The 20,524-nt window shown below is 44.0% G+C and overlaps 1 protein-coding gene across 3 annotated transcripts in view; it reads left to right on the top strand.

Moving 5' to 3' along the window:
• The window catches only part of AKAP6 (A-kinase anchoring protein 6), a 241,769-nt gene that overhangs the window by 31,930 nt on the left and 189,315 nt on the right, over positions 1 to 20,524 (top strand). For 2 of the 3 annotated variants that reach the window (XM_080977406.1, XM_080977405.1), the window contains exons 1-2: positions 8,573 to 8,649; positions 11,424 to 11,775. In XM_080977406.1, the coding sequence (XP_080833532.1) occupies positions 8,600 to 8,649; positions 11,424 to 11,775 (402 nt within the window). In that variant the 5' untranslated portion in view covers positions 8,573 to 8,599. Of the gene's footprint in view, positions 1 to 8,572; positions 8,650 to 11,423; positions 11,776 to 20,524 lie in introns of those variants that run through there. The other variant, XM_080977407.1, reaches the window with a different exon arrangement.

Raw genomic sequence — 20,524 nt, 5'->3', positions numbered from 1 at the left:
AAATCCAGGACTGTCCCTGGAAAATAGGGACACTTGGAGGGTCTGTGATCACTTGCTGGGATGTGCGTATGGAGGTCCTGGGATGCCCAGATGACAAGATTACCCACAAACTCATGTATAGATGGTGACCCCCGGTGGTTTTTTCAATTTGAGTGTGTGCGCAGGAGAGATCCTAAGAGCCAGTTATAGTGTGCAACATCCAGTTCCTGTAGCCTGAAAGTTTAAAAAGATAAAAAGCTGGTTTAGAAAGCAGAGTCTGGTGCTGAAAAGAATCTCACACTCTTGAAACACTTCCTGGAGATTTAGGGTGATGTACACATTTGTAAAATAAATAAATACATAATAAAAGAGTGTCATCCCACCCTTGGCATAATATATTAACAAGCCACGGCATTAACTGTTTAATTGTTTTCAAGGTTTTGGACTGGCAATGTGGACAACACAGCCTTGAAGGTGACAAAGTCAGGGTATAATTAATTAGCTGTTAAAAATCATGGTGTATTCTTGTCAATTTCATGTGAAGCTGCTAATTTGTCTTTGCTTGCCTAAAGCTGTTCTCTCTCTTTGTGCCATTTCCCAATTGCTCTGTTTTTGAAAGACACAGAGAGTAACAGCAGCTTGTGTTACAAGCGAAAATGGATAGGAAATCCTCTCATCTCAACAGGTCTCTTCTCCTGAGACATGAGGGAGCCCTGATACTTAAAACCATTTTTTCACGGTAAAGCCTTCCAGCAGAGTACACATTCTGTGAAGATCACTTTTTATTACAGCTGTTCCAGTTCCATTGGCTTGTTATAAAATGCACACACTTTCCTCCAACGGCGTGTCTTTTGTAATGATAGATTTGCACCAGCTATTGCACATTGCACTTTACATCTGCCTGAGGGATGTGGGAGACAAGCTCCCTGGTCCATTCAGTCTAACTCTCTAGAACTGTGCTTTGTGGCCCTCTTGCACTTTGTGATTGGCAAAGGTTTCTCATAGGCAGTCATCAAGGAGAGGTATAAATAATCAAAATCCCTCCTGGAATAATTGAGCTGGAAGACACCAAAAGGCTACATAGTTTGACCACGTGCCCTGTCCACAGGGCAATCCACAACGCATTGAGTCCCAAACTGGGACGTGCCACTTCCTGTTCGTGCTCCCATGAAAGTCACATGACACGTGAGAGATCACGGAGCCCACAAGACACACTTTGCACTTTCACTGCATTAAAAAATGTGCATTTTGAGGTGCTGCATGAGATTGCAGCCTGAAATCACGAGATATCGTGGTACCCAAGATGGCTGCTGTGTTCTCATGAGGAAAACGGGATGTCTCAGTTTTTCTGGGACATTTGTGGGGTATTACAATAGGGACATCATATGAGAGCCAGTGTGGCGAAGTGGTTAGAGTTTTGGACCAGGACCTGGGAGATCTGGGTTTACATCCCCACCCAGCCATGAAGCACCTTGGGCCAGTCAGACTCTTAACCTAAATTACCTCACGCAGTTGTTGTGAGGATAGAAGAGGAAGTGGGGAGAACCCCTTAGGCCACCTTCAACTCCTTGGAAGAAATGCGGGATATCAGGGTAATAACATAAGTAAAATATGGAAGTGTATAAAGTCACCCACCATGAAAGTCTTCTTTACATGTGTTGGTGCTGACCTTTAGAGCCCTAAACGGCCTCGGTCCAGTATACCTGAAGGAGCGTCTCCACCCCCATCGTTCAGCCTGGACACTGAGGTCCAGCTCCAAGGGCCTTCTGGTGGTTCCCTCACTGTGAGAAGTGAGGTTACAGGGAACCAGGCAGAGGGCCTTCTTGGCAGTGGCGCCGGCCTTGTGGAACATCCTCCCATCAGATGTCAAGGGAATAAACAACTATCTGACTTTTAGAAGACACCTGAAGGAAGCCATGTTTAGGAAAGTTTTTAATGTTTGATGTTTTATCGTGTTTTTAGTATTCTGTTGGGAGGCGCCCAGAGTGGCTGGGGAAACCCAGCCAAATGGGCGGGGTATAAATAATAAATTATTGTTGTTATTATTATTACATGCCATTTGTTTGAAGAGAGTAAATGAGCAGAAAGGAGCAGCAGAGCAGCACAGCTTCCTTGTCTTCTCTTGTGATATCCACCCTGGGGTCACCCACACTTTCTCTTCTCCTGCTGCTTTCCTTTTGGTGTAATGTTTTAAAGATTTTTATTATTATTATTGTTTTACTGTTTGTTGTTTACCACCCTGAACTCCTTTGGGAAGAAGGGCGGGATATACATTTAATAAATGGATAAATTAAAAAATGAATTTTTGTCCCCTAAAACTCTAGCTCATCCAGTCTTGAACTGAAAATGTTCTTCCCAGGTAGATCAAATTGCATTTACTAGCATTTAGCAGTCATCTTCTTCACATACATACATACATACATGCATACATAAAACCTACTTTAAAAACAGCAGTAAACAAAAATAGGAAGGCCATCATAAGGCCAGAATCAACTCGTAGTAATAATAACGATGATGATGATTTTAAAAAGCCAGTTAAATAAGTCATTGTGCTTGAATGCTTGTGAGGAATGAGTACAGGAAGATGAGGATTATCTGAATTAAGTTATTTAATTCTGAAGCCGCTTCATAAAAAAAGAGTTATTATTCAATGAATGAGAATTCACTTGAATATAAAAATTAACAACCCACTCACCACCGCCTCCTGTGTTTATGACTTCCACATCACTTGATACGCTTAAACTACTATAAAAATTTTTAATATTTTATATGTGATGGAATTTCCTCTTGAAACTGCATATCAAAATACATGGTATTTAATTTGCTTTTTACCCAGTTATCTTGTGGTGGTAGTGGTGTTCCTTTGTATTTGGCTATAAATTACAGATAGATAATGTTGCACACAACCCCAATCTCTGAGTGGTGTGAGATTCCTGGGGTTCCTTGCGCTTGGCAGGGGTTCAGTTTCCTTGGAATGAGGGACAATGGAGACTGTGTTGTCTTTAGGATATATTATTTATTTATTTATTTATTTACGGCTATTAGCCCATAAAGGATGTACAAACATAAAAGCACAGAGGCATAAAGACCGATATATTCGGCACCAGAAGGTGAACACCATGATGCAGGGGTGGGTCATTGAGCAGAGCCAGATAATAGCTTGGGGCCCGGAGAGCTCCAAGGGACGGATCCCAGAAAAAGGAAAACTGAAGACAAGATCCGACATGCACTCTCTTCAAAACTGTCCGATTAGTTTTTGATGTTGTTGTTGTTTTTGGTGGTTTTTGTGTGTGAGATAACCGCATTCAGGAATCTCGCCACCTGCAGAGTTACAGAAGGATCTGTATCCTGCAAAAGTAGTGCGGCATGTGACTCAACAGGCCTGCCAACCAAGCGCAGTAAAGCAGGACCCAGGAATTTAGTCCTGGCTATGCTATGTAGGGGACAGTTGAACATTATATGTGGGAGAGAATCAACAGTTTTCCCGTCACACACGCATAGCGGAGACACCAAACCCTTGGAAAATCTGTGGCTCAGCAGGTTCGATGGAAGGACATTGAACCTTGCACAAATAAATGCAAGTCGGTGTGGTACAGATGAAAGAGATGACATGTATGATGGAAGGCCAAGTGGTGGGGTTATTCCGTGATACCTGGGGGAGCAGACACCCCCACCCCCGGCGAGGTTGTGTTGATTTTCAATGTCTGCTAATCTTTGCTCAATAAGGCTTTTGGCTGAGCGTAAGTTCATCTTTAAGGAGTCTGCTGGGGAAATTCCGATGCTCAGAAGTTTGGTATGGATTTTTCCTACCCACGGATTGACAAAGTCGTCCCGCCAGAGGCACTGAAAAAGGTAATGGTCGGGAAGCCTATGCCAGCTGGACAGCCAATAACCAAAGACTCGCTTCCAGATGACAGTCTCCAATGATGCAATCCTTAACTCCAGACGTATGGCTGCGTTGCTCACACACATGGGGAGTTTCAGGAGGCGACGGAGAAACTGATTCTGCAATGTCCCCAACGATGTTAAATTGGACCCTGGGGCCCAGAGCGGGGCAGCATAACAGAGGGTGGAAACCACTTTTGCATGGTACACCTTCAATGCAGAAGGGATGTGGGAGGCTCCGTCGGCCGCAAAAAATTGGAGTAGAGTATAAAGTATTGTTTTCCCTTTGTTTAGTAAATACTGTATCTGTGGCTTCCAGCTTAGGTTGTAGTGAAAAAAGACTCCCAGGTATTTAAATTTGAAAACCTGTTCTAATTGGACTCCATCTAACTTCCAGCTGTAAGTTTTCCGAGACCTGGTAAAGACCAGGACTTTAGATTTCCCATGATTAATTGTCAGATGGTTGAGTTTGCAATAAGCCGCAAAAATCTTTAGAGCTCTGCATAAACCGACTCTAGAGTAGGAAAGGATCGCTGCATCGTCGGCATATAGGAGCAGAGGGCAGCAAAAATCAGCTAGGCGGGGGGCATGAATGTTGGCTTGAGACTCATTCAGAAAGAGCTTCATATCGCTAATAAACAAGTTGAAGAGGAGTGGGGCCAAAATGCAGCCTTGGCGCACACCTCTGTTTATTGGGACCTCGTTGGATAGGTTTCCCGCCGGTGTGAGTCTCACTCTAGCCGACGACCCATGGTGTAATTGGGTTATAAGCCATAACAGCCTTCTATCTATGCCCCATCTCTTTAATTTCTTCCATAGACAGTTTCTTGGGATACTGTCGAAGGCGGCCTTTAGGTCTATGAAAGCAACACATAGGCGCCCCCGACTCGGGGCAGAATATTTTCTGGCAAGATGATACATAATTACCATATGGTCAGTGGTCGAATAATTGTTCCTAAAGCCCGCTTGCTCGTGGCCAATCAAATTTGAGTCGTTTGCCCAATGGGACAGCTTAGACAGCAAAAATTTTGCATAGATTTTCCCGATGATAGACAAAAGGCTGATGTTCCGATAATTCTCCGGGTCAGCAGGGGGACCCTTTTTATGGACTGGCACGATCACGGCCTCCTTCCATGACCTAGGGATAAGCCCCGTAGAATTAATTGGATCAAAGACTTTGGCCAGGATTTCAGCCCACCACCTCGGTTGCGCAACAATAGCCTCAGCAGGGACTAGATCCGGCCTGGGGGCTTTGCCCGTTTTCAGATCTAATATCAAGTCCATTATCAGGTCTGGGTCGGTAGAGGGCCACAAAGGTAGATGGTCGGCTCGGAATTCAGTGGATGAGTTGGATTCCTCTGCCAAGGAGAAATATTTACTCAAGAATTGTTCCCATGTGGGCGCAGGGATAATCGTCAGTGGGTACTTCCTTCCTCTTTTGTTTATCAAAGCCCAAAATTCCTGTGGTCTGCGGGATCTAGAGGCCGCAATCAAGGCTTGCCAACGCTTTAGATACCACTCACGTATGGTTTATTTACATATATATACAACCTGAGCCTAGGATGAAGGGGATAACAGCACTCACACCCCATAAGGTCTTGCTTCTCCCAAAGTCCCAGCCTTTGAAGCAAACAGGAATCAAGCATGACTCTTCCTCTCTTCCTCTCTGGCTTCTGCCTGCCTCTCGCCCAGGTCTCTCACACAACTCTCTGGCTATTGTCCTTCTCACTACAACACTATGAACAAAGTGTGTATTATTTAATTTTAATGGGGAAATGAAGTTTTATTATCCAGCAGCAGATATAGCAACTCAAGAAGTGGTGTTTGAGTGGAATGTAAGGTAAAAGGACCCCTAACCATTAGGTCCTGTCGCGGACGACTCTGGGGTTGCAGCGCTCACCTCACTTTATTGGCTGAGGGAGCCAGTGTACAGCTTCAGTAAATAATATTCTGTACCTGTGGTAGATTGTTCTAAGGATCAACCATATGGCCGGGTTTGGATGTTCCATGGTTTATGAAGCCAGGAACAAGCATAGGGTTTGCCAGCTCCTCCGTCACCCCTCCCCACACTTTTCCTCATACACAATTCAATTTCAATTTCCTTTTACACTTGAATTACAGCAGAATTACACATCATGCCCAAACCAAACATAATAATTCAGTCTTATTATCGTGGTTAGTTGAGCAAAGATGAAAACAGGGTGAGGTCTTCAACTTTTTTTTACTCCGTTTACCCATTGGAATTAATTAACATGACTAAGTTAGTCTGTTTCAGCAGGTCTGCTTTGAGTAAAACTTATTTGAAGACCACACAGAGTACCCTGATTCAGGCCTAACAGTGACTCAGATTTATGTGCAAGTGAGGAATGCAGTTTCAAAGCCAGCATTTGAGTGAAGGAGGAGAGGGGTGACAGACGAGTACCGAAGCCTGACAGTTATATCTGGCTTCATAAACTATGCCTTGTGAAGCTGGGAAATACCATCCAAGCCCGTATTTCTATATTCTGTATGTTGCATAATGACCTGGTTTGCATGTCATGCTAAGCCAAACCATGGGTTAATGTGAACGCATGGACTCTGGGAGAAGAGATCACGGCTGTTCTTCCCGCTCCTGTTGTTCTGGCTCTGTGCTGACCCAAGCAATAGTTCGACTTAGCATCATGTTGTCCAAATCCAGTCTTGTGGTTTAGCTTTCTCCATACTAACCATGAGCTCATGGTTTGTCCAGGGGAGCTAAACCAGAAGCCTAGGTTCAGACGCCATGCTAAAGTAAACCATGGCTTAGCTCAGCAGCGGACTGACCAAGGAAGAGTACAGTAACCATGGTCTCATCTCTGTCAGCATGCATGTTTGTGGCAAGCTGTGGCTTGGCTTAGTGTGACATCGGAACCAGACCAATGTTTTGTTTTACCTAATAAAGAGATCGATTTTCTCATTCTCTCCCCCTTTTTATCAAAGTTAGCTGGTTTAGCTTCTTTATAGATTTTATAAAGAGGAAAAGAGATTAGTTGCATTGCAGCTGAATGAGGGATAGATGCGATCTGGACAAAAATAGTTTCCTCCAGCACCAGCTGTTACATAACTTGATTTAAAATTCAGCAAGAGAGCGTGGTTAACGAAATACCTTTCCTCAGCCTTTGTTTTTAAGATCTCTGGAATTGAAACTGAATTGCTTTCATGATAGGCAGATGGCTACCTAATGAACGGAGGCTGGCTTTAACAATATGGGTCATTGGGGGGGAGGGAATTAAGATCTTATTAGGAAACACACTATCCTGGGGACACAACATTGATCGATACATGTCCCCTCTCTGTACCCTAACATGCTTAATGAGTTTTTGTCTGTCGTGAACCAATTACTGTTACTGATGGGTGCACTGATGGATTGCTGAGTCAGCGTAATCTGAGGACCAAGTTCTGTGAGAAGCTCCGAAAGCTTATTGGCTTACGCACTAAGGGTGAGGCACAGATCTCAGACATTGCATAAAAGGCTTTGCATCTAGCTGCACAGAAAGCCAGGAGGAAGAAAGAGGCACAGATAAAGCAGTTATCATCTGTGCCTTACATTTAAACGGGATGTGTTCTTTTGAGCAGTGTATTAAAGGGACATTTGCCCAGCTGTTTCTTTCATTGTATTTGTGGTGTGCCCCTGTGGTGTGGGCATTCAGGCACTGCCAATGTTGCAGGTCAGCTCGGTAGGTGAGTAGGCCAGCATGGAACAGCTGTGGCATGTTGCTATTCTGTAATCCTTTAATTCGATACTTCTGATACCAGAGACTCATGGACTGGACTGTGACCATCTGATGCACAACTAAATATATGATAGATTGTGAAGATCCAAAATGCAGGTATAAAAATGCTCTGTCAAGCTTATGTGTCCTCTAAGATGTAGAAGGAGAAATGTAGGGTTGCCATTGTTTGGAGCTTTTTTTAAATCAGCAAAAACAACACTGCCGACATGGGTTCCTGGACATTTTCACCTGGACACTGCTTCCGACTGCAGTATTCCAGGTATGTCCAGGAAATTCGGGACGTATGGCGACCCTAAGAAATGCCCACTTTTTCTTTTTCTTTACTTTCTTTTTCTTTTTTTACACTGGTTATATCACACCTCTAACTGTTTTGTTCACTTTTTAAAGGTGCCATGTATTTATATCATGTATAATTCACTTCCAAGGCAGCCTTATCATGCAGTTTTGATATGTGGAAATGCCTTATTACTGAGTCAGACAAATGGTGAATCAGTCAGCAGAGTTCTGACTCTGGAAACGCAGGCTCTCAGCAGAGCAATATGGATCCTTAAATCCATTTAGCTGCAGGAGATAATAGTGCATTAGGAGACTACCAGAAACGGCTGAATTATCCTGTTGAGTGGTCACTTAGTTTATTAGGGCGGATAGCAGCTGGAACAGTCTGTAGCCTTGACCAAAACACTCTCTAGCTCAGACTAAAAATTTCCTAGCTGGATTTGTTAACCTTTTCTTTAAACCCTGTGGTGGCATTTTAGCTACTTTTCTGACTTCATCAGAGCAATAAGGCTCTCGGCAAGTCCCCTGCCTTCCCCCCCACTTTGCCACGTGCATCAAGCTCATTTTGTTTCGGCTATCTTGCCTGCCTGGTTTATAGGTTGGTGTAGAGATGACACGACAGTTGCCTTGCTCTGCCAAGCAGAACGCTAGTGGACGAAGAGAAGGACGGGGAGGAGGAGCCTGGCGTTCCTAGATTAGTAGGAAGAATGACAACCCGGGGAGGACACTGCCTGATGATGCCATTTCTCTTGGGAATGTGTGTGAGATCTTTGCTTTCCTTTTGTATCTAGGGAGCTGGATTAGGGCAGCTTTCTGTTCTTCTGGGAAACCATGTAGTGAATTAGGTGCAATTATTCAGTGATTTCTACATGCCGCAAGCAAGTGTGAGCTTTTAAGGAACGGGGAGGGAAGGGCTGGAAAGCCCTGGCCTGGGGTGTTTTGATTATGTTTGTAAGAAATTTGACAGTGTGGAAATGTGATAGACTTTCAGCCTTCGTGTGTGTGTGTGTGTGTGTGTGTGTGAGAGAGAGAGAGAGAGAGAGAGAGAATATGCAGTAACTGGCAGTGATTCATGGTGACTTTGTTATGGGTAATAGGAGGAAGGATTTGTCTTAATTTTAATAGCTGCCAGTATGACAGCGGTAGTATTAGTGCTGTGCAGACTCAAGAGTGCAATGAGAGGAAGCAGACCAGCAGTTACTCATGCCAATGAGAGTCACCAGAATATCTTCCTCCAACATTCTCTTTTCAACCCTGGAGAGGCTTCCGTAATGTGTTTATACAGAAACATGCTCTAAAGGTGTATGTTAGTGGTTAAGTGTTATTTTCCTTGTTGAAACGCACATACAGTACACACAGAGGAGGTGGGTGGAGAGAGAGAGAGAGAGAGAGAGATCAGCTTAGAGAGTTTCACAAGGAGTCAGTTTTATATACAACAGCCACTGGGCAAGTGCTGTGTGTTGTGCTTCCTGGGGTTGTACTAGATATTGATCAGTAGGAAGTAATTAGTTTGCTTGTGAGCGATGCTCAGACTGGCAATGGTGAATTTTGTGGGCCTAATCAGAATCCAGCATTCAGAATGTAATGCTGCTGAGAGTAGTTTAGGAACCATAATAGCATTCATAAAATTCATTGAAATGGCACAGTTAAGACTGGGTTCAAATAATAATTAAGATAGGTGTGTTTCTTTGTTCTCAAGTGGGGAAGGTTTTCTCAAATTACAAAATGGCACCATGCAACTGTGACACTCAGTGGGGACTATTTGGCTGCTATTGTCACCATTAGATAGGACATTATGGCATGTTTGTCAAAATCACATGTGCAACACAATCCTAGACATGTTTCCTTGTAAGTAAGTGCTGAGTGTGTTCAATGAAACTTTCTTGGAGTAGACCCATGTGCTTAGGATTGCATCCTTATAGTTCAATCCTATGTACATTTACACAGAAGTAAGTCCCACTGAATCCAATGAGAGTTACTCCAAAGAAAGTGTGTTTAATATTGCAACTATAAAGTACACTCACACCCACACCCACCCATACCAGTGTTTTGTGTTGGGAGGTGTTGCATTAGGAACATGTTAAACCTTTCCAGTTTTTAGTACAATAAAAGGTGCAGATGTTTGCTGCCTGATTGTTGCATGTGGCATGTTTCCTTTCCTTGAGGTTCAGCTTCTGTTGCAGTGTTGATTTTTTTGCCTAGCATGATACGGTGTATCTTAGACTATTTTTAAAAACCTAACTTCTTCCTCCACAAATGGTACTCATTGCCAAAATGTGGTTGCCCACATGTCAAAGATAGCAATGTTCATGAGTTCATGAGGATAAGCAATACAACATATACACCCATGCTTTTGTGAGATTTTTTAAAAAGTGTTTGTGATTATTGCTATTTATGTATTTAATATGGCTATAAAGTGTTCATTGCAGCATAGAGGTGCTCGGGCATCTAACCTTTAATAAAAGTGATAAACAAGGCTATTGGATGAAACAAGGCCATTGTCTCTCCTAGCAGAACCCTGACATGCTATTTCTGTTTGCCATGAATTTATTTAGTGCTTTGAAGGCCCCCCCTCCCCTGCTTTCCACTGCTGAAGCATAAAACTACACTGATTATTTTTTTAAAGGACCAGATAGCCCATCACAGCAAGGCTATTCAGCCCTCAGTCCCAAACATTTATGTGTCGACTGGATATTGCACTGCTGTCTTCGAATGGAGAGAAGAGGGGAGAGTAATCTGTATGACCTTTATCTATAGCTATCACTGGAGCTGTGTGCAAATGGCCCCATAAAATTCCCCACTGTATTTGTGGGCAGAGAAATTGGGGTCCATTTCATTGAATTTCTGCAGGGTTGGTGATCACCATTAGCAATGGCAGTACCAGAGGGGTTGTTTCCCCTCCTAAAATTTTCTTCCTTTTTTGCTATCAGACTGGCAGCCATTTCCCATCCCATTATACTCTTGGGGTTTTTAATTCTGTCACTTTTATTTTCCAAAGCCAGCCTTGCATGCTGTTGGTAACTCAACTTATGCTCAAGTTTTAATAAAACCTCTCTCTACATGTCCCTTGCAAGTTTATGTGTCTTTTGGCAATGAAAGTGTGCCTGAAAATATATAAACAATTAATACTGTAATATCGGAAACTGGAGGGTGGGGTTCTAATGGGAATTTCTAGTGGTCAGAGGCTGTATTGCTATCTATAAATTCTTACGCCAATTCAAAACCAGCAGAAGCAAAATCAGTTATGGAAACCTACTTAATTTGCAAGGTTCATGCAGATTGCAGCTATCCTCAGTGTTGAATTGGGGTTGTGTTTCTGCAGAATTTTAATTTAATTTAATTTTTTTAGCTTGCGGTGCACATGGGCTACTTTTCATGCTTTTGAGGCTAAGGTGGAACCCTTCCTGAGCTTAAGCAGATATATTATTAGCAATCCAAACTGATGTGCATTTTGGGTGGAGTGGGCAGAACACTTATAATCCAAGTTTTCACTTTTAAAACAATTGCCTTTCTTCTCTTTTGTATACACAGCAGGAAGAATTATGGTCTAGAGCTCCCGACATTAGCCATGGAAGTAGCACTTTCTCCCATCAGGTCTCAGGAACTGGATTCTGTAGCTGCAGATGCATCTCCCATGGTCATTAACATGACTCCCACCACCGAGCAAGATGGCGGAGAAGACGCCATGAAAGATATTGATTCCGGGCAACAGTATGAAAAGCCGCCTCCACTTCACACGGGAGCCGACTGGAAAATCGTTCTCCACTTGCCTGAGATTGAGACATGGCTGCGGATGACATCAGAAAGGGTCAGGGACCTGACTTACTCGGTGCAGCAGGACTCGGACAGCAAGCATGTGGATGTGCATTTGGTGCAGCTGAAAGTAAGCAGAAGTATTTTATCTCTACCTGTTACCTGTGAGGGAGAGGGTACCACTAGGCATGGGGGAGGGATTTGGTTCAGGTCACCTTGAAATGTGAGTTTACCCCAGTTCACAAATTTCAAACAACAATATGCGAACCAAAACACGGCTATCCTTCAAAATTCACATCTCTCTGAATTTTGCAACGCGGGGTGTAATGTGTACACAAATGCATCTGCTGAGGTAAAGCAGGCATATAGATGCATGTAGTAGTGAAAGCAAATGCATTATAAGAGGGAAATGTAATGGATTGGCTGGATCCAAAGGAGTGTTGGGAGACACCAGCTGAGGACCCCCTCAAGGGACCCCGCAGGGGAAGACGGCTCAGAGCCAGGAGTTTGGTGGTGGGATGATGATACATGGTCAGAGGGAGAAGAGAGAACAGACTGGGGGGGAAGAGGTGTCAGAAGCTAAAGAGGCAACGGGGTTTAGTGAGAAGGAAGAGGCTGTGCCAAGAGCAGTTCAGATTCTGAGGCAGAAGCAGAGAGGGGTCAAGAGGTAGAGATGAGGCAGGCTGCTGAAGAAGCCAGGGAATCTCCCCTACCTGCTGTGGCTAGCTCCCCTCCCTCCCTGGTCTCCCAGAACACACAGAGAAATGGTGAGGGCAGAGCAAAGAGAGGCAGGAAGCCAGAACCTTAGGCTACTAGGGAAGGAACTGGCAAAGGAGCTTTAGGGAGCGGTGGGAAGGTGGGGACCTCCAGTCCTCACAACTGCCTCATTGGGGCAAGACCTACTGGGAAGAGCTGCTGTGATCACTGGGCCTGCACTGGTTTGGTTTCTGTGAATGAAGAGCTAACATCACTGACACTGGGTGCTCACCTGCCCTTGACTCTCGCTTCGGACAGGAAAATATGCTAAGCAAAAATATGTATATTTGTCAAAATTGTCAATAAAATGTGTATATTGGGAGAAATCCTAATTAAAATGCTAATGAATTTTCATGAGGACATGTGTGGTGGCACATGTGATGTATAGAGCCATCCTCGTGCCACCAGTATTGCTGCTGCTTACCTGGACAGGGCTGGGACAGGACCATGTGGAGGCATCCAGAAGGACTAATCCAGCATTCCTGCTGAAACACCTGAGCAGCTCGGGTCTCACTGTTGCCCTGTACTGTCCCATACCAGCCCAACCCAAAGAAGTGGCTGAGATGCTAGTGTCATGAGGCAGGTCCATGATTCCACCCCACCTGTATGCCTCATTACCTAGCTTCTGCATTACCCTTCTTGTTGTTCTTCCCATGTAACTCGAGTTTGAATTCTGATGGATTTGGCCCTTCTGCTTGTACATACCAGGCTCAGCGCTGACAGGCTCTAATATGGGAAAGGGCAGATAAAAACTGTGATAGTGATTAGAAAATTTGATTAAGGGTGTTTATGTCCTAGAAAGAAAGAAAGAAAGAAAGAGAAGAAACTGCTCATCATTTGGAAACATTTTTAATCAGCCTTCCTCGGTCTTTTACTGACTGATAGTTTGTAGAAGTGGATTTAGGGCAGGTTCCCTCACACCAGGGCCAAGGGGGTGCTTCCCCATCTCCTTCCCAAGGCCTAGTAAGCGATTGCTTCAGCAAGGAGGTGCAAGGGTCCTGGCAGGGTGCTGGAATCCTCCCACCTCCTTCCCAAAACCCAGTTAGTGCTTGCCCAGCTTTGGGAAGGAGGTGGGACCTCTAGAACCCTACCAGAGAGCGTTAAATTTTGGCCTTGCACATGGCACCATATAACCAAGGTCTGCCCCGATAGTCTGGCATCTGAGCGTATGTACAGCAAGAGTTCCAGAACAAATAATTTTGCTACCTGGGGTGAAGGACCAGATGGTGCCCCTTTCATATTCCAGCAGACCGCCCAGGCAGTTGAGTCTTGAAAGAGGATTAGACAAATTCAGGAAAGAAAAGGCTACCAGCCACAATGGCCATGTTTTACCTGCACTGAATAACAGTTGCTGGGAATCACAGGTGGGCAGAGAGCACGCAGTCTTGCAGGCCTCCCACAGGCACCAGGTTTGCCACTGTGAGAACCAGATGCTGGATTAGATGGGCCACTGACTTGATCCAGCAGGCTTATCTTATGCCATACAGCTGCTCCTGGGGCCCCTAATCGGGCTTCCTGCCTCAGGTGTGGAGGAGGAACATGATCCTATCATAAGTGTTGAAGAAAGGCTCAACTGCCTGTCCAGTCTGCTGGCCGTCTGAGTTGCTGGCCATCCCTTGCCATCTGTGGGAGTGATTTCCATAGTTTACCTATGGACAGTGCGAAGAAGTATTTTCTTTTATTTGTCTTGAATCTTCCAACACTTAGCTTCATTGGATGTCCATGAGTCCTTGTATTATGAGAGAGGGAGAAATACTTTTCTCTTGTCTACTTTCTCCATGCTATGCATAATCTTACAAACTTCTGCCTCGTGACCTCAAAAATTCCAAATGCTGCAACCCTCCTTCATAGTGAAGTTGCTCCAGCCTCTTCATCATTGTGGGTGCCCTTTGCTGAACCTCTTCGAACTGGTTCTGAGGTGTCAACAGATGGGAATGGTGGAGGTGGTAGAGCAGGGGTCAGCAAACTTTTTCAGCAGGGGGCCAGTCCACTGTCCCTCAGACCTTGTGGGGGGGCAGACTATATGTTGGGGGGGGGATGAACGAATTCCTATACCCCACAAATAACCCAGAGATGCATTTTAAATAAAAGGGCACATTCTACTCATGTAAAAACACGCTGATTCCTGGACCGTCTGCGGGCCAGATTTAGAAGGCAATTGGGCCAGATCTAGCCCCTGGGCCTTAGGTTGCCTACCCATGCGGTAGAGGCTCAGGAGGAACAGTTGAGGAAATGGGCTGCCCCTAGCATCTGTTTCCTGACGTGGTTTCTTACCCCGCCTAATGGTCAGTCCGGTTCTATACAGCAAAATGACACAATAAATAAATAAGCACTACCATTTTTTTAAAAAAAGGCTTAGAACTCCGACATGAGTACATAATACACTTCGTTACGGGAACAGATAATGGATTCGGTAACTGGTCATAATTATAGAAATGGTTTTCCTCAGAACAACCACTTCTGTGTGAGTAAATGCTTTGCACAGAAAGCAACCTGCAGACAAATGATTGGTATTCATCTCACACACCTTCCTAATGTTGTGAAGACAGTCTGCCACCTCTGCTTTACAAGCTTTCCATGATGTGCATGAGCTTCTTTGGAGAATTCAATAGACAGACATATATGTAAATCTTAATTTACATGTGGCTCTGCTTTCCGACCCAAAGCGAAGCAGCTATGCTTGGTTTTCTGTTTGTTTACATAATTAAATAGAATATGGTTCACCTCCCAGTTTTTCAAGCATCCCACTTATTTTGTTTAAAAAATGAATCATACTTTTCCTATGAAAGAAGACATCTTCACACAAAAGGTTTTAAAATGTGCACTGTGAGAAATAGGAAGATAAAAGGCCAGCATAAGGTACCAATAATCACCAGTTGCAAGTGCAAGTAGAAGACCCATTTCCCAGCTCTCACCCTCTTTTTTTTTTTTTTTTTTTTTTGAAGAAGTAGTGAGAGTTTATCTAGCATCCCATTACAACAGCTGTTTTTCAATTATGTAACAATGTTTGGAGTCCACTGGAGATTTATGGTTTATTTTCATTCCGGTTAAAGTGAATAACTGCAGCTAAGCGCTTGAGCAAGCTCATTGATTTTAATGGCATTTCCCAACTTCGTTTAGGATGGTAATTTTGTTATTTCTTAACTGGTGGATACAATTGGCCAGTTGTTACTACCTTAATTCCTAGTGGCAGAGTTGTTACTCTGTATGTGTGTAAGTTCTGTGGACATGGGCACAGTCAATGTATGAAGGTCCGGGGCGTGTACAGTGGGCATGATCCTGCTTCATCTCCACATGTTCATTGTGTACAGTTGAAGGACCATGTGAGAAAAGCTTCTGAGATGCCCTCTCCCTCCCTCTTAACACAAGGACTAGGGGCCATTCGATGAAGCAGGATGTTGAAATATTAAGGACAGACAAAAGAAAGTACTTCTTCACACAGAGCAAAGTTAAACTGTGGCATTTTCTCCCACAAGATATAGTTTTCATAGAAGCAAAACAGTAAAAGAGAGTCATTATATTTCTGCCTAATAGCTGGACTGTTTTGTATACCCTGAGAATTCCTCTGTGAACTTTAGAGAAATAAAAGAAGATAAGCATCCCTGCAGGGAGCTTTGACAATAATTTGTCCAATTATATATTACTTTACAAAGAAAATGAAATGGGGAATTTAATTTTTAGTACTTGTTTTTGAGAGCTCCCTTGTGTGCCATATTGCCTTCTTACCAGTGATGTGTAAGTACTAATGACCCATTTTTACTGTAGGCAACTTGGATCAGGCAAAACAATGGAGAAATCCTGTAAATATAGAAGTTCTCATAGATGACTAGAAATAGAAAACACTTGGTATCCAAGCTTTGTTTGGATTTGAAGAGATCCTCAAACTTAAAAGAGTCAAACTGAGGTCTCTACCCCAGCTCTCTTGTTAACACAGTCTCCCTCAGATTAAAATCAACAATATAATTTTGATGAGCTTTAATGGGGGGGGGGGGAATGTTGGTGCTGATAGTTTTGTGCCAGCAAATTCCGACAAAATACAAAGAGCTATTACTTCAACATTCCAAACAGCCATTAACAGCCCATATTAGATGGGTTAATTAACTTGCACAGTGTTTTAATATAGCAACAAAATGTTCACCATACTTGGAGGTTGTTGCATCCAGAAAACAGTTGTGTTACACAATTAGAGCATGAGAAATTGTTTGCTCTCCTCAAAGATATGGGTTGCGGAAATAGTGACACCTGGGTAATGATGCACTGCTATTCAACATCTGCAAAGGATTGCAATAGCTTCCGTTAAACTGTTACATACCATAGAAAGTGCTATAGATGTTGAGCAGAACACAGAAATGAATGTAACTGTATAGTTCCTGCCTTGCTATACTTCTTGGGTGTAAAGTGAAGTCAGACCACTGCAATGCTGTGAATGTAACCATACATACCAGGGATGATTTTGGCACTCACAAGGAAAGGGGGAAAGGGAGCATAGTCCTAGCTGAAGGAAAATTCATTCTGTACTGCGTGACAAACAGGGTTTTCTTTTTGTACTGACTAGAATTTAGGGGCGTGAGGGCAGAGAATGGAAGAAGCTACTTGCATACACAGCCATGTAAGCACATGTGAGCATATAAATATATTAATGTATATGCTGGATAGCTAGCTAGTTATGAGATGAAACTTTCAATCCTATGCTTACTTAGCTGGAAGTAAGTCCCATTAAACATATGCAGTGCTTTTTTTCCTGGGGGGGACAGATGATGCAGGGGGACACATACCCCTAAACATTTTGTGAATCCTTGTACTTTTGCCCATTTACTGTACTTATTTTTCCCGATTTGAACTATAAAAAGGTGATTTTCTTGAGTCAAAATGAGAGTACCCCTAAACATTTTTTTTGGGGGGGGGGGAAAGCACTGAACATATGGGTGAGCATTTATAGGATTGTGCTGTTGGAAAGCTAACATTTAAGCGGTGAGGGATATGATCAGTGTATCACCACAGTGCTTCTTGCACTTTAGACAGTGGGGAAAGGAGCAGTTGAACAGAGTCCAAGCTCTTTCTGTACTCACCTAACAGATAGGAAGCCCCTGCATAACCTTTGAAAAAATTCATCTTTTCCAAATCCATTTTGTTCATTGCAGCATTCCCCGGCCCCATACCAGTGCTGGTTGTTCACTGTCCTCGCATTCCATTGTAGCAGGACTACACATCCTACTTATTTGTTTCTCAGATCTAGAGTCCTGTTGCTAATTTAAATACTTGCCCGGGGACTCTTCACCACCAGACCATAAACCCAATGACACTCCCTGTTTCTGCCAGAAATAAGAAAACCACATGCACTCTGTTAATTCTCTCTCCCCACCCCAGGTATTTTTGAGGCATCATTAGATGGTTACTAGGCTCCAGTGAAACTTCATGTTGCTCCACAGATAGAGAAATGGGCACCAGTGGATCTGCCATAGGTTGCTTTCTGGTGGTAAAGTTTTTGCCAGATTGGGACACCCAGTCAGAGAAGGGGTAATGTCACATTATGTGTTTCAGGGGGCGTTTCAGGGGGCATTCCCTCACAACAGTCTGAATCCCTCAGTGAATAAAGGAAAATCCAGCCTGCATTCCTTACTAACACAACATGATCCACTTCTATTCAGAAGTAAGCTGTACTGAGTGCAAAGGGACTTTTTCTATGCAAATGTGTTCGTTCCTCCTTGCACACTTCACAACTTTGTCTCTTGCAAGCAGGGGTCTGGGCTGCTGGAGAGCATGGAGGCTAGTGACCCACATGGAAGGAAGAGTGAGCAGCAATGCTTTTGCAGGCTGGAGAAGTAGGGAGAGAAGATGGGGCTTTGGGCTTGGTGTGCCAGCAACTAAGTCTCAGGCACACCTGTTCAAAAGTAAGCTGCATTGAGTGCAAAGGGACTTGCAGGTAAATCCACCTGGAAAGGAGAGAAAGTTGCACCCAGAAAGGAAAAGTAGAAACAATGAAAAAGAAATGAGGTGAGCACGGGCAGTGGCGTACAGGAGGATTAAAGAGACAAGGAAAAAACGGAATAAGCAAAAAATTGAGATATACAAAATGCACAGTGCAATGTAATCATTTTAGGAAACCCTTTCCCATTATTATTGGTTAGGCAAAAATCTGGTTTTAGTTTCAGGAAAGCTAAGATGAAAACCCAGACGGTGGTAATGTCACATGGGTTATACCCCCCAAATACAGTGTCAGGCAACCTGCAAGGTGGTTTTTGAGACTGTGCAGCTAAGCCCTCAGTGCCTGTGCTGAATGTGCAAATTTGTTTTAGCACTCTGTTTCACCCTGTTTGCAGCCCTGCATGCAGCACTCTCCTGTTCTACAGTTCCTGTTGTGCAAGGTTGCGAATTTTCGCAGGAGGCTTTGATCCAGCAAGCCAGATGCATAATTTTATAGTAAGACAAATTGAGAGAGGCTTGTCCAGAGTTGCCAAGCCGGTATCTGACAGGGGAGGAAGCCAGATACAGAGTTGTTAAATTTGAAGAGTTTCAGATACATGGAGCATAAGCCTCAGTATCATCTCTCTCTTAATCCTTTATTAGGCATAGCACACCACACACTAACAAACAAACATCATATACAGACTGTATAAAATACGGGTTCAGCGAACACAATTTATCCCAGTCCTATTCTTAACTCCTCAGTATCACCTCTGGAAGGCAAGTCTGAAATCTGATCTGCTTGGCTGGCAGCTCTGTCCTAGACTGCAGGGGAGTCCAAGTCCAAAGCTATCAAGTGAGCAAAGTGAAGCTGAGTCCTGCCAAGTGAGGGTGACACTGCACTTTTAATTGCTACATGCAGCAACTGGATTTGAATGCATGGGGAGGGGATCGCCCTGGAGTGTGGAGCCAGCTTCAAGCTCTTGTTCAGACATTGCCATTGCAGCAACTCCTCCTCCTCAGGCCAACAGCATCTTGTGAATTAATCTAGAAGTTTGCAAACTAGTGATTAAGAGCATGATCCTGGCACTCTCTGGTCTGAATCTCATCTCAGCCACGAATTAACTAGTGGGAAAATGCAGGAAATGGCTTTCTTTTTTAAAATACAAGGGCAGAGTAAATAGCTGCTTCAGGGGGCAGAGCAGTTTTGGCAGAAAATCTGCGTAGGGGAAAGGGGCAATACCTTGTCCTCGTGTGCTGCGGCCCTGATTCAGATCATGGCTCTCCTTTCCAGTCTTGAACTGGGAAGATGGTCACATGAGAAATGTGTTGTCTAGTTCCAGCCACAGTAGGATCTTCAAAAACTGCCATCTAGGCACTAGCCAGACCCACCTAGTTTCAGCAACATTGGTATGGCATGTGCCTTCACACCTTCTGACCTTAAATGCAATTGGCCTACAGCCACCTCTGCAGTTATCCAGTGTCGGAGCTTCATGCTCTGGCATGGGGGGGTGGGGGGTGGAGAGCAGGCAGGGCGGGACTGGCGCGTGTCTCGGGGGTGGGACGTGCATCCTGGGGGCGGGGTGGGGTGCCTGCGGGGTGGGGCGCCAGCACAGGCGAGGGGGCAGCCGCGATGGCACCCTGGGGATCATGCTGCCGGGGGCTGTGCGCTCTCCCGTATATAATTTGCATGTGGAACAACATCGGCATCTGTGAAAATGTTGTAATGGTGTGAAATGTGGGGCCTCCATTTTCCAAAGGCGATGCAGGCAAGTAGTAGCAGAAATGATGTATTCCCATGGTGAAGTCAAGTGATTGCTGGCAGAGCACATGCTTTAGATAAATAGCAAGAGTAGAGCGCCTTCAGCCTGTGGGCCAAATAAGTTCACCAGCCCATTTTGAGCTAACCACACCCATATTTCCCTGTTTGACTCTATATATGACATCAGGTATGAGAAACTCAAAGCTGTGGCTTGAAACTTTAAGCTGCAGCTAAATTTGGCTGTAGAGTAATTGTGTTTCAGATCAGAGAGTGTGAAGGCACCTGATATACTAATCTTGTTGAAACTAAGTTGGTCTGGAGATGCAAAGGATGAATTTGGAGTGCACTTTGTCTAAGGCAACTTTGTGTGTTCCTAAATATAATTTTAAACAGTGTGTGGTTCACTGATAAGCTTGTCAAACGTGCTAAGAAATAAATAGATTGCTGTGGGAGGTAT

The sequence above is a fragment of the Podarcis pityusensis genome, assembly GCF_964106645.2.
Source record: "Podarcis pityusensis genome assembly, chromosome: 1".
NCBI classification, from domain to species: domain Eukaryota; kingdom Metazoa; phylum Chordata; class Lepidosauria; order Squamata; family Lacertidae; genus Podarcis; species Podarcis pityusensis.
This window is presented reverse-complemented; position numbering and strand designations above follow the sequence as displayed.